General features: G+C 43.9%; 2 protein-coding genes across 2 annotated transcripts in view; one reads left to right on the forward strand and one right to left on the reverse strand.

The window, feature by feature from the left end:
- T265_13543 (hypothetical protein) overlaps positions 1-11703 on the forward strand; it is a gene marked incomplete at both ends in the record, with an annotated part of 23090 nt that extends 11387 nt beyond the window's left edge. Inside the window, 5 exons of the mRNA XM_009169380.1 lie at positions 334-675; positions 4344-4693; positions 6738-7090; positions 9665-9987; positions 11457-11703. Coding sequence (XP_009167644.1) covers positions 334-675; positions 4344-4693; positions 6738-7090; positions 9665-9987; positions 11457-11600 — 1512 coding nt within the window. The remainder of the gene's footprint in view (positions 1-333; positions 676-4343; positions 4694-6737; positions 7091-9664; positions 9988-11456) is intronic.
- The window catches only part of T265_04590 (hypothetical protein), a gene marked incomplete at both ends in the record, with an annotated part of 15461 nt that extends 2201 nt beyond the window's left edge, over positions 1-13260 (reverse strand). Inside the window, one exon of the mRNA XM_009169365.1 lies at positions 13189-13260. Within this exon, the coding sequence (XP_009167629.1) occupies positions 13189-13260 (72 nt within the window). The remainder of the gene's footprint in view (positions 1-13188) is intronic.
- Between the last annotated feature and the right edge of the window lie 221 nt (positions 13261-13481).

The following is a 13481-nucleotide window of genomic DNA, read 5'->3' on the forward strand; positions in this document are numbered from 1 at the left end:
AAACGATGCTTTGGCTTCTTCATATGCATCGCTTGCCACAGGCCGCGTTTCCCAGCAAAACATTCCCTCTCCAGACACGCTATGCCTCATTCCCATTATTTTTAACCCCATACATCCTAACTAAGCAGGTCCTTTGATTCGAAACTGGCATAGCTTAGTTTCCAAGCTTATCAATGTTCGCTGTGATGCATCTGCATTTTGATTACATTTAAAGGACTAGTTCATCTAGGTCAGCTCCTTACACTCCTTCTATTCTTTGTCCTGTCGCTAATCTTTCCTCATCCTGTTGTCCCGACTTGTCCCATTTGGTATCCATAATCTCCTCGTTCACAGCACTACATTGATTTGGAACTTGATGTCTTCCCTGGAATCGGAGCAGTCAAACGACCCTTGGGCTGTGAATCGCGCGCACTCCAACTTTTAGTGCAAGCAGCCAATGGTGGTACTTACACAGCACCCGAACCCCACGCTACACTCCGGCCATCCATCCTGGTTCGAACCAGTCATGCCTACGGGAAACGGATGGAGATGATTTGGCGGACACTTGTCTCTCTGCCAGAAGATTCGCGCTTGGATCCCGTTGTTCATGGACCTCTGTTAAGTGGACTGACATCGTTCGCCCCGGTTGTGGCCTATCTCAGCCTAATGTTTGACCTGTTGACGACGGACGAGGAAGTTAGTGCCAACAGTAACTGTCATTCGTAAAAGAAGACTGCCTTTTCGCGTGAAAGCAACAGTTGGTTCCAGCTGTTGCTTTTTCTGTGATAATTACTTTTTTGTGCATGGTGTAGTTTCATCAGACATTTCCTACACCTTTGGTACCTTAGGATACGTTTTGGCGAACAGTGGCTTTTCGTAAATTCTCTATTTCGGATGCTCCGGTAAATACACTTAATTAATTGGTAAGTTCTTGAACAAAACCACTCAAAACGCCTCGTTTCGTTTGGTTAAAATATCGCTACTGGAGATGATTCAGCATTGTAGTGTAGTGTCACTCGTCGTTTCATTTAACCAACCACAAACGGCACTTTCCATGTCATGTTTCAGGTAAATGGATAGCATTCGCTCAGCTCTAGCACCTTCTCTGTGCCTAACCACCATATCACCAGAAGGACTGAGATACTGCCAAGTTTCCCAAGCCTGGCTAAGAGCAGTTAAGATGCTGAGGTTAGGTTCGAACTACGAAGCTCCGGGTCATTACGTTCGCATAGAGCTGCCCCGAGCTCCCATGTATTGTGTGTTAGAGATTAAACCGTCAAAAGTCTCATTTCCGTTTCGCAACATGACACGTCTTCCACGAGGAGTAGGTACAAACTTTTGAACTTGAGAAGTTGTTTTGATGGATATCAATCTGGGATATCAGTGTCGAAGATCAGAAACGTGAACTAGAAAACGGTCGCAATAACCTTTGGCCATTTATGGTTGGCTCTGACTCCGGCCATCCTGGTGTTGATGCGCGTCGCTCCCATTATGGCATTATGAGAGTTCATCGCTCACAACTTCATATCCCAATGTGAATTGACCAAGTCATGGTTGTGATATGTTGGTGAACCAACACTGTTCAGTATATATTAACTTTATATTTTAAATGTTGTTGACTGCATTGACGAACCTGAAGGGTTGACGGAAGCATACTGTCTAATAACTTGTCTTCTATTGTAATGTTGGAAATTTCTTGCCTGTTCCACGTTGGCACGGTGTAAAATGGAATGTTTGGAATTTAGTGTGTCCTGGTTCTTCCAGAAACTGACAAACTAACTAAAGTAGTCCCAACACTTTCACTTTTCGCTAATAAAGTAAGCTTCCGGCGCTAGAGTCTGGTTCACAGACCACTGGTTCTGTGTCAAGGACATTCGCGTTCTCTACACCCTTTGACGACCAATGAAGTACTTGGGATCACCACGTAGGAAGAGAATATACCTCCCTCCTTGAAGAGCCTGAGTCAGTCGCGATCGAAGAGGACTGTTTTGCTAGACCTCATAAAATAGAATGTTCCCACCTCTTCGGTCTTTTTAGAAGGAATTATTATCTGGAGCATGGTAGCGAACGAATGTTCTGGGTAATTTTTCGTCCAGACAATACAGTTACAAACAGATAAAAGCTTCAAATTTTGCTTCCGAGGCACATAACAACAGGCATGATCAATAACAATGAGTTTAAACAACAACAACAACAGGGTCAGCTTTGAATCTTGATATCCTCTGATTTTGTAACTACCTTGACAGAGGTCTTCATTAACATGCATTCTGTGCTGCTTTGAAAGTCTTTCGTGCACCGAGTGCGCGCAGAAAATGCTTGCTGGATCAGATAGAAGGGTCACCTCCGGTTGAAAGGTTTGAAAACTAGGCGGACCGTTGGACACCTCATTGCCACCTGCCGTCGCCAGTCTCTCTCACTAACCGAACCTCACGTCGATTGGACGGATTTGTATCACTTAACGATGGCATGCTTTGATTTCTCAGAATGTCAGCTATTCTGGATCGAGCATCTATAGCTTGACGCTTGTCGCCCTTCACGGGACTTCTAAAGGGACCTTATTGAACGTTCCATGTTGATTCTATAAATACAGTTGTAATAAATAATCTTCCTTTGTCCCCGTAAAGGACTGTCTCAAGCTACCGTGTCACATACCATAGTGAGCGGAGCAGGAAGCCAATGGTCGACATAGGGGTTGCACAACCGTCAGCAAGGCTCAACACATCATCACCGCCATCATCATCATCATCATCATCACCAGGACAAACTTTGTCTGATTATCCATAAAAGAAACTATCCACAAGGTTACTGAAAAACAGTCCACGACCGGTTTCGCCCTTCTTTGGGACTCATCAAGTTGGTGTGACCCCCGAGTTTCCGTCACCCTGATGTTCTACTTGAACCCTAATTGGACAGATTTCAACAAGTGTACTCATTTGCACATCGATTTGGTTTTCACGGAAGACTCAACTGAATCTATCTTTTATAACATTCTTTAACTGAATGTACTGCACAAAGGCCGCTTCATATTTCCGTTGGTACGATATTGTAACCTACAACCTACAACTTACAACCTTGTAAGTAGTTTCTACTATTAAAAAATACATTGTGATATCTCGAATATCGTACCAACTGAAACATGAGGCAGCACATTCAGTTGAAGGGTATCGTAAACGAAGGATTCAGTTGACTCTCCCGTGGAAACCAACTTTATATACAAATGAGTATATTTGCTTATTAACTTACATTTAAACCCTTAGCAACCGAAAGAAAAGACTGGGCGACGGAGGGACTTGATACTAGTTTAGCGCAGTGATTCACAGCCGTCTACACCTCCGATCGGGTATGAAACTGACAGATCGAACACCACTGACGCCGATTTCTTGCGTTGCCTCCTGCTAAATGCACAAGATGGCGTTGGGACCTTATCCTGGAATGCGGGTCGAAATTAAAACAACCCAACTCTTTGTAATCCCTTACACCGGTCGATTAGGCCATACGTTGTCCACCTCACGGCTTGCATCATTCTGAAGAAGAACAGAGAACAACAATCTTCTCGGTAGACTATGTTTCGGTATGTGTAACACGACGGAGTCACCGCAGTTGATCGTGCCGGATGTTTTCCGCGACTGAGTTACTTGCTGCACAACCTAATACCCGTTTTCTAATTACCCCGCTACGAATTCGTTGACACCATCTGACACCAGCAACACTTATGGGATATCGGTTGCCAGAAACCTAAATGTTTCACACCATCTGTCCGCAGATGCCACGCCTCGCAACCTTACAACACTTTATCCCTTACTGTGGTCCTTGATGCTCAGTGATATGCCTTTTTAACACCACAACAGACTCGAACTGGCAAACGTGATTCGAACCTTTGAAGTTCCTGCGCCGACTTCATCAGACACGTTTCCGTCAGAATTAATACAGCCACCACAGCCTTCAGTGCTTCTATTTGAATTACAATGTATGTTTTCAGAGACTGCGCATCCTGAAGCATGACTTTGTACCGTGTAGGTTTAAGATGGATGAAAAAAGATGTTATGACGCCAGTCTGGCTTTAGTACAGTGGAGTGTGGTATTAGTCACTATCATAGTTCATAGGTGCTCTTATGTAACTTGACTCCAATTTCACAGCTGTATTGAAATCCAGTACATATTTTTAGAACCGAAGCCTATCTGGTAAAGACTGCGGGCTTGGAAACCATCACCATCGCTGGGTCTATCCAGCCTCATCCGTGTGACAGTATTTTTGTTGTCTTGAGTGCATTTCATCTCATGAGCTGTCGGCACAGCTAGGCTTTTCCACTACTTTTCACTAAACATCCAGATCATCTGAAGTTTCTCCTTTATCTTTTTGGCAGAGCCTATCGAACTCCCTTCCGAGTCTGATCAGCGTACTACAACGTATCGACCGCCTGCGTTCTGCTCTGTCTGTCAGTGCACGAGATCGGGAGTCCAGGTGGTCTGATAGCGAGTCTGCGCCCTCTGTGCGTTATCGCGTGTGCATGCGTCGCCTTTTGTCACTCATTATTGGTGGCCTGGCAGCGTTCGGTTCACTTCGTCAGCGCAACCATCGCTCATTGATGGATAGACTATTCAAGATTTGGGAGTTGAGTGAGACTACGCGGTCTGCGACAGAACTGCCCTGTGACTTACTGTTCCCTAGTCAACTTACATATTTACTGCCCCCACGAGCCGCCTTGGAAAAGAGGTTTGTTTTCTCAGATTTACTGCTAACTGCTGTGGAACGATTTCTGTTCTACACAGTATCTAGTTGTACACTTTGCTTAATTTCGATCCATCGCTTTGTTTAGTATGTCGCACGACTGTTTTACACTCAGTTGGGCCCACCATCTCCACAAGTAATAAGATTTAGCAGACTGTCACCACCTTCACGGTGAATTCATGTTGATATTAGAATGCCTGCAAAAAGATTAGTTGGATCCGGTGTGGATTTTTTTCTCAAAATTTTCTTTCCCTTGCTTCTGTTTGGGACTTGAGGGTGGGGGTTCAGATTGATCGGTTAGTACATATTGAATGGGTGCTTGAGATAGCGCAGTGGTTAGAGCGCCAGCTTACGGACCGGAAGGTCCGTAGTTCGAACCCAACGTCAGCCTCTCGACTGCTCTTGTCTAGGCTTGGACAAACCAGCATTATCCCAATTCTCGTGCCTCCTTCCATTGGCATGGCAGATAGGCGCGGATAGGGTGCTACCGCTGAAGGATTTGATTTTTTTATATCTTAATGACTGAATGAGCCATGATGGTATAGGAACAGAATGAGTCGGTGCACGCACCATCAAAGCACGACTACTGATACCATCTAGCATCATTTACGGCGTAAAAACTGAACCTAGTGTATTGTGCGTACTATGCAACTGCAGGTTCGGCATCACTTTCCAGTTGCAAAACTTGCCCCCCCTTCCAGTCTGAAGACTTAGAACACAACTGGCGTGCTGCTGCCGAGAACGACCAGTGCCATCAAGTTAGTACTTCTCATTATTGTCTATGGGAAGCCAGCTCTGAAAAAAAAGCCCATGTTCTCGCTAAGTCAATCAATTGTACCTCAGTTGACGATAATGTGCACTGCACTTGTGACAGCTATTTATTCACCGTATTTATCGAGGCAGATATTAGGCTTAGAGAAGAGATCGGGATTATTAGATGGCACGATTTAAAAAAGATATTGGGAGCATGGATTCACTTTGATTATTGGTTTTACAGTAGCTGCACGACAGTCCTATTTCAGAAGTACGCTTTATTCTTCGTGACGTTCACAGAAAAACTTTATACTTGCAACCGCAACACAGGTATCCTTTGTGTTTGGGATCTAGGTCAAATGTATGCTGCTTCCCAATACATGTAAGTCTTGAATCACAGATTCACACTTAGATATTTTCGAACTCTGAACACCAAGTAGCTTTGAAAGGTGCCTGAAATCCATTAGGACCAATGCAGCTGCAGCATTCTACACATAAACGCGGCCCAATAGCATGCACAATAGTTCGTGAGAATCTACGCCGGAATTTCTTGCATCGGCCAGCTTCAGCTGACACAACTACAAACACTTTCCCTCTGGACGATTTTCTTCGAACCATTCTAAGAACTCTTGGATTTTTATGGCATATTGTGTATAACGCCTGACACTTCTCATGTCCTGCCGTCAGTTCGTTGTTCGAATGTGTTGTGATCATAATTTACTACGATTAGTCATATTAGAATGGTGAATTTCCCCTTTACTTTAAATACTTTCCGGTGTGGTTGATGTTTGGTCACCAATCCCTACTTGGCTTGTCAATATCATCGTCGGCAGTAGAATGAGCTACGCCAAGTTTGAAATTGTCTTGTCACTTAACATATCTCGATTCTTGGATTTATTGTGTTCCGTTTTGAAAAACTGCTTGTTTTCATATTCGTCAACATCCATTCTAACCAGATCACTTTTATGGAGATATGAATGATGCTGATCCTAGTGGCACGCCTTATCGGACCTGTTCGCGTTCGCGCAGTTACGCCGGCGCGAAGCGTCAACCGGTCAAACTGGGAACACTTGCGTACCGAGTACTGAATGGTTTTCAGCATTTTCATTAATTTCAGGCACATTTATTGAAATCTGAGCATTTGGTTACTCTCGTAATCTCTCATTTTGTGAAGTTACCCCTGAGTGCCTAAAATACGAACGACTTCTCTAAACGTATCCCATCTTTCCCAAAGCTGATATACTTAATCCAATCGCAATTCTCTTTACTGTTACAGTCTACTTCCCGTGTCACTCGTGAACGCCGCTTCCTGCCAAGGCTTGCTCCCGCCGTTATTCCTCTCGCAATTAATTCGACAACTGGGACAGTTCAGCAAAGCTGTCGCTGAACTAGCCGCACAAAATGCAGTGGATAACGCAGTTAGTGGTACGCGAATTAGTGGGGCACATTCGATGCTTGATCCACGATACTCCTCAAATCTATTAGGAGCTGATATCTCGATGCTGTCTGGCTCACAGCTGGATTCATATGCTGGTTGTTTACCGGTCGCGTTGGACCTATTTATCCTGAGCCTCGAACTTGAGCGGTGGCTTAGCCTCATCGCCGGTGTCTCCGCGACTTCAGTAAATGGTAAGTATCATGAGCCAACATCTTTCTGACGTCTTTGTTCGGTGTGTTTAGACCACCAGTACTCCATGCATGCGTCAGATCACATATAGGCTTCCATGATGTGGTGTGCGTTTGATTTATCATGCCATGGTTGCCTGTGAGACCATCACATTAATGCACGTATGTCTGAGCTTGCTGGTGATTCCCAGCAAACATGAAACGGCTTTACATTGACTCAGCTTTTCTACATAAACTGACTTTACTTGCAGCATGATTTGTGGATTTAAAATGTCGAACACGCAATTTGTTCGTGTTTTTGTCTTTTTAGGATAACTCTAAACGCAGCAGGGAGGCTATACGAAATGAACAACAGCGCAGTGTTTACCGCAGAACTTAGGATAACTAACTTGGGTTAACTTAATTACCAGACCAGAAGTCTCTAGTAATGAATAACGCAATGCACTAATGTGGAACAGATGTACTATCAACATTTTCATGACTTTTGGATCAGAGGAAATCGTAACACTAGAATATGTGATGCATGTAGCCTGAAATTTCGAGGTAGGCGAGGCTATAATAGGTGAAGTATTCTCAATGTGTTCACACCTCAGTATGAATACAATCTCAGTGTATTGGGATAAGTTTGGCTGTAGTACAGCACTTTGTCAGTCAGTAACTTTGCGGTTTCTATATTTCCTTTAAATAACTGGGCATATGCTCATGTGAAATAACGCTAACAGCAGTGTTGTCAGAATTTCTCTACCCAATATGAAAAGTCAGTCAGCCATCGACAAAACGGTTTTCAGGTTACGTCACCCTCGTTGATGAAATTTCTTGGGATGCCTTCTCCTGTTCGGAGGTATTGCTTTCGGTCAATGAAGAAATTTCCAGGGGGTGGGTAAGAGGATGTCTTTGGTTGTCACTACCGGAAAGTGTTTAATAATAATATCGAATACATCTGGAAATAGTTTGTCTTGCTATCGAAAACCTTCAGATCCGTATGATAGACCTTCGCGCCTTGTGTGCGAATCAGCATGTTATAGCAAGCTCTCTCTGAGGTCTTAACACCAAGAAGCAGCCTCTCAAGCACTTTCAGTGACACGAGGGTACACGAAATTGTTTGGGATTTCGGCGTATCTCCAGGTTGACAGACTATGTTTGAGAACTCCTTCGGCTTTCTTTCCTCCAGTAGCAGCCATATGACTGAGACAACGAGAAAGAGACCTGGAGTGCGTCGCCTCAATAGTATCCAAGGCAAATCGCTAGGCCGCTTTTGGAACGGAAAGCGTTGGTTGATCACTTGCTCTGCGCTCTTGTATGTGTCTGGATAGATGGCATCATACCCTTTTACCACGGAGTTCGTAGAGGTCTTTGAAAGTCGCCATATGTTTCTTCTTCTGGCTATGTAATCCTACCATCAGTGCTTAGGAGGAAGGTTGCGCGTTCTGATTTTGACCCCAAACCCCCCTTTCCAAATAAATGTGACACCTGTTGTGGTCGGATGCCTGGCTTTTCACCCTTTTTCCTTGCACCACTTAGGTTTTCCGAGTGCATCTGAGGTAAAAAGAGACTTTATTGTATCGTACAGATAGCTTTTCATCTTCAATAGCGGTGAAGTGCGTGGTTTCAGCGATCTGTCGAAGACGGTCGAGAGAGAGAGCCACTAGTCGAATTACGTTTAAGGATTCGGCGTTCCATTGTTTGGTCACTCACAGTTCACTCCCGTAAGGTGTTCCTGAAAGTGTGTGAACGAACATTATGTCGTTGCTTTCTATGTCTTTTGGATTTTGTGTGTGGAGTGTGTGGTCCCCATCCTAACTAGAGCTGAGCGCCCCTACCTCTTTGTCATTCAGTATGTACTGTTCTTGTTTCGGTGTGCTCTATGGCTCCACGTAAACTTTCCCCTAACTCCTACGGCTCAGTTTATTGAAATCCAGCGCTTTTGTAAAAGGTTGTCACTGCGCTGCCAGTTATTCAAGATACTAGGCGCTATCGGTTCTTGTTCTAATAAAGGTTTCACTTCGGACAACGATAGACAGAGTCGTTTTTCGCTACAGTGCATTGTTTATTCCGAGAATGTCCCAAACTATTCATTAGTGTATTTTGAGCAGCGTCATTTTGTTTATGACAGCCTCTACCAAAAATTATAATTTAGCAAATTTTTTTCTGATTTCTGCTTGTGCCGATTTTTAGAGGTGTTGACCAGTGAATCCTGGGGCTCCGTGTTTGTCTTATCGAATTTTCGATTTGTATGATTGTCTGCTCATTCTTTATTCAGTTCTGTCGCGGTTGACATATAGAGCTTGCAAATCCCATGGAAGTTTTTTACAGTTACTTCAGAATGAGCTTGCAATCCCATGGAAGTTTTTTACAGTTACTTCAGAATTCAAGTGTATTCGTGTTGCCTTTAGTCTTGTAGCGAGCATCTGGCAAAAGTTAACTTCTTGTTGCACACTACAAACTGTTTCAGAATGATTTTTTGATTTACCCACTTTTAGCTTGGATAGATCACCGTTCGTTCGTCCATGGTTCCGCTCCCTCCCCCTTTCTACCCTTCTCCCGAAGTGAGACATTTTCGCATCATCTTCATTACAGGTCGCAATATAGCTGTGGATTCTACGAGCAGCCAGCGCGTTCGTAACGCCTTCGAACGTGCTGTTCGTGCTGGACCGTTTGTAACCCCGTTGCTTTCCGAACACGGTCAACTGCACCACATCGCACTTGCTGCTACTACACCGTCCTTTTGGGCCGCACATTTACGCCTCGTGGTGTGGCGTGCTTACATGGCGTTTGGTTGGATGTCCGAGACATCTCAGGACAGACAATTTCCTGCCCCCAGTGTAACAGACCCCAGGAAACGCCGTCAAGCAATCAAGTCAGTGTTCTATCGTGCGGTAGAGGACTTGCCGTGGGCCAAGGTGAGGTTGGTAGTTACGTCTGCAATTCTCAAGCGGATAATCCGGACAGCCACTTAAATCTAGTGCAAGAATCTGATTCAGCTAATATGGATGTAACACTCTAGGTGAAGCACACTTTCGAAAATACCTACACATCTAAAGTATGACCTGTTATTGGCGCATCCTCCCTTACGAGAAAGCGACTCGTGGTATCCTGAAGCTGTTGCAAGAGTTGTTTTGGCCAGGGGTTATGAATCAACATCATTTAACCTCCTGAGTGCCTTAAGAAATGGAGGAACATTTGGAGGTTCATTATGCTCCGGTCTTTATGAAACTTCGAACAATCCTGTAATTGGTGAGGTTCAGGGAACCGAAGAAGTAGACAAGTTTCGTTAGAGATCTGTTACGAATTAATCCATTATTGTGGCGTGTATTTCAATCGGGACTTCCAAACTGGCTCTCTATGGACATATTTCGCTGATCAGATTGTATTCTACTACCTGCAGTTTTTCAAGCTTACTTTTGTAAGCATAAACTTCTGAAGACTCACTCTGAATGTGCTATCCAAAAAAGGAACGAGCATCTTATTACTCTTTACTTTGTTATCGAATTGATTCTTCGTCCGGTGGCCTCAACTCGATGAGCATATTCAGAAGTAGAAATGGAAACGGCACATTTCTTGGATTCGTCCCCCTGCAAGTACTGTTATACTCTCTCTTTTATTCTTACACGAAAACGTCAAATGGGATATTAAACCCCAAAGTCAGGAACCCTCTTTTAAGAGGGTTCATTTAAGAGATGAAAACGAAACTGAATGAAAGAATTTACGGCGGCGAATGTCTGTATTACTCGTTTTGAACAGAGGAAGTTCGAACGAAGTAAAGGAGATAATAAGCTAAAGCATGTTATGTAATTTAGCTATCCCCGAAAAGTAGTTGAGGGGAATTGGGTGGTAAAGTATCAGACAATGGAGGTAGTGCTGACGGACTCCTAAGAACATCGACTATGATAGGACGGGTACAAACAAGCCTCATCCCGTAGTTTTACAAGATATGGCAGTCGACGTAGCATGGTCATTGAGGTGGTCTGTTTCTTACTTGACCCGTTTGATTAGCTACTTTCATTTGCAAACGAATTAGGTTTTGAGTTGAGAATCAACTGAATCCAGCTGAATGACTGTTCTATTTCTGACTAGCTCTGTTTCGTTATCTTTATTTACAGAACACCCTAGGGTGCTCAGTAACTGACGTGGAAGTTCAGTTCGCTTCTAATCCCACCTCCACCCCCACCAATCATATTGAGACATTTAGATTAAATGTTCCTCAGGTTGTCCCCGCGTGGGTAGTGACATGAGGGCATTTTGACCGGTTTGGTCTCGTGTGAATGTGCGGGGTTTGATACTGACCAGAGAGAGAGCGCTGAGATCCTTCTAGTGACGGTTATCACGCTGTGGTCATTATAATATGCGATCCTGTTTTCATTTATTCTAGGTTCTTTACACTGATTTGGTGCGTTATTGCCCGGAGGATGTGGAGGAAATTGTGGATCTTCTGTCCGAACGAGAGTTGCGTTTGCGGACGCCTTTGGAAGAGATTGACCTGCTCCTGACCGCTCGACCTCAAGCGACTGAATAGTGATGTACATGTCTCCGCGCTTTGTATGTGTCCTTGCACAGTAATTTCCTCTATCCTTGTTATTTGTTTTCTATTGCAACTGTTTACGACAAATAAAAAAATCTTCAGATGCAGTTGCGCATTCTGGCTGAACTCGGTTAGGACTAACTATGTACGGTTTGTGGTTGGTTGCTTACTTACTGTCATGATGAGAATACCGACGGAATAGAAGAAAATAGCCAATCCGCAGTTGGTTCTTCTCTCCGGTGAATCGCTACGCGTTACAATATGGCCCGTGTGTTTGATTCTGAAGCCTTGAAACGGTCTTTACGGACGATCTCGTCAGATCTCGAAAAGAACCACTGTGGTGAAAAGTGGACTTGTTTCGGACTACCACGAATCGTCTCATTCTTCCGAATGAGGTACGATTCACGAAATGTCGGGACATCACTAGTGGGGCCACAGTACTGTACGACTTCCCGAAGGAAAGCAATTTACCATTCTTCATCCCAGCGCTTCAAGTTTATTACCAGGACAACCAGAGAATCTGCCAATAGACGATCGCGCGGTCAACTTTTACCTCGCCTCTCGGCGATTCCAGTCAATAGGATTACTTTTACGCAGTATGTACCCCTTGTGTTGATTCTACTACCCCAAAGCCGTGGAGGTGAAAATACATCCGTAATTGCAATGTAACCTCCCCACAATATCACTTATGTAACAGAACTCAAGCGACTTGTATGCTGATCAGTCTTTCGTGAAGTTCGGTCTTGTTTTCACCGCGCATATGCAGTAGACAGTATACAAAAGCCCTTGGTCCTACGATATACGCAAACTTTGTAAGATCTTTTTCGAAACAGATTCTATTAGTGTTACACTAAGACCGAGCTGTTTGGTGGATGGCCTTGCAGTATAACAAAACACATAGGTGTAGCCTTGCAAGTCCATATTTTTCACAAACACTATGCTTCCTTGATTGCGCTTTTTGCAGAAGACCCGAAATTCTTCCAAATAAATTCCGCTGAAGGATATTTTCGCATACTTGACGCCTCTGCAAATTCAAGGCGGTAGATCACTTTATTAAGACTAGACGTTTCACACCATAGTTGTTTCATGTAGGGTTGTATTGCAGCTGTGATTCGCAAGTGGTTATGGACTGTGTATCCTTTACGAAGATCCATTCCTCTCTCAAATTTCTTCCATGAAACATATCAAACATAACTCAGCATCACATTGCAGTTGTCCACCTGTGAGAAGGTTACTGGTAGCGAATCTCAGGAATGATACCTCTCCAGAAGAGATCACTTCACGAATTTACCATTCTTGATCGATCGGTACCTACATAGAAGAGAAACCGTGAAGTTTCATAGGTTGTAGAAATGTGATATAAGTTGAGTGGTGGTAATAATCGTTCAACTGCAGTACTCGGTGCCATGCCAACCGAAGGAAGCACGGGGCTGAGATACTGCCAGATTGCCCAATTCTACACAGGTGCATTTGAGATGTAGAGGTTGGGTTTGAACTAAGGACCTCCCGTTCAGTAAATTCTTGCTTTAACCATTAAAAAATAAAACCCAGTAAGAACAAGCTTGTGCCCTTGAGTACTCACCGGGAACGCGGCGAAGAGCCTGAAAAAGGCATGACGCACGTTTTTAGCCTTCAGTTCTTCGCCTCTGTCCATGACCAATGAATCGCACTGACATGTCTGCACAAACAATGCAAATAGCTAGCCGTATCTATTTCGAGTTGTGTGCGGAGTTAAATTCCTGGTTTTATCATTCAAGACCGTCGGTCTATGTAATACCAAACAATTCACTTTGTCCGTTCTTCGAGCGTTTTGTTGATGTCTGTCCCGAGAACAGACAGCAACTGGTTTATTTACCCTTAACCTGTTTAACATTA

Source organism: Opisthorchis viverrini (genome assembly GCF_000715545.1).
Source record: "Opisthorchis viverrini unplaced genomic scaffold opera_v5_77, whole genome shotgun sequence".
NCBI lineage: Eukaryota > Metazoa > Platyhelminthes > Trematoda > Opisthorchiida > Opisthorchiidae > Opisthorchis > Opisthorchis viverrini.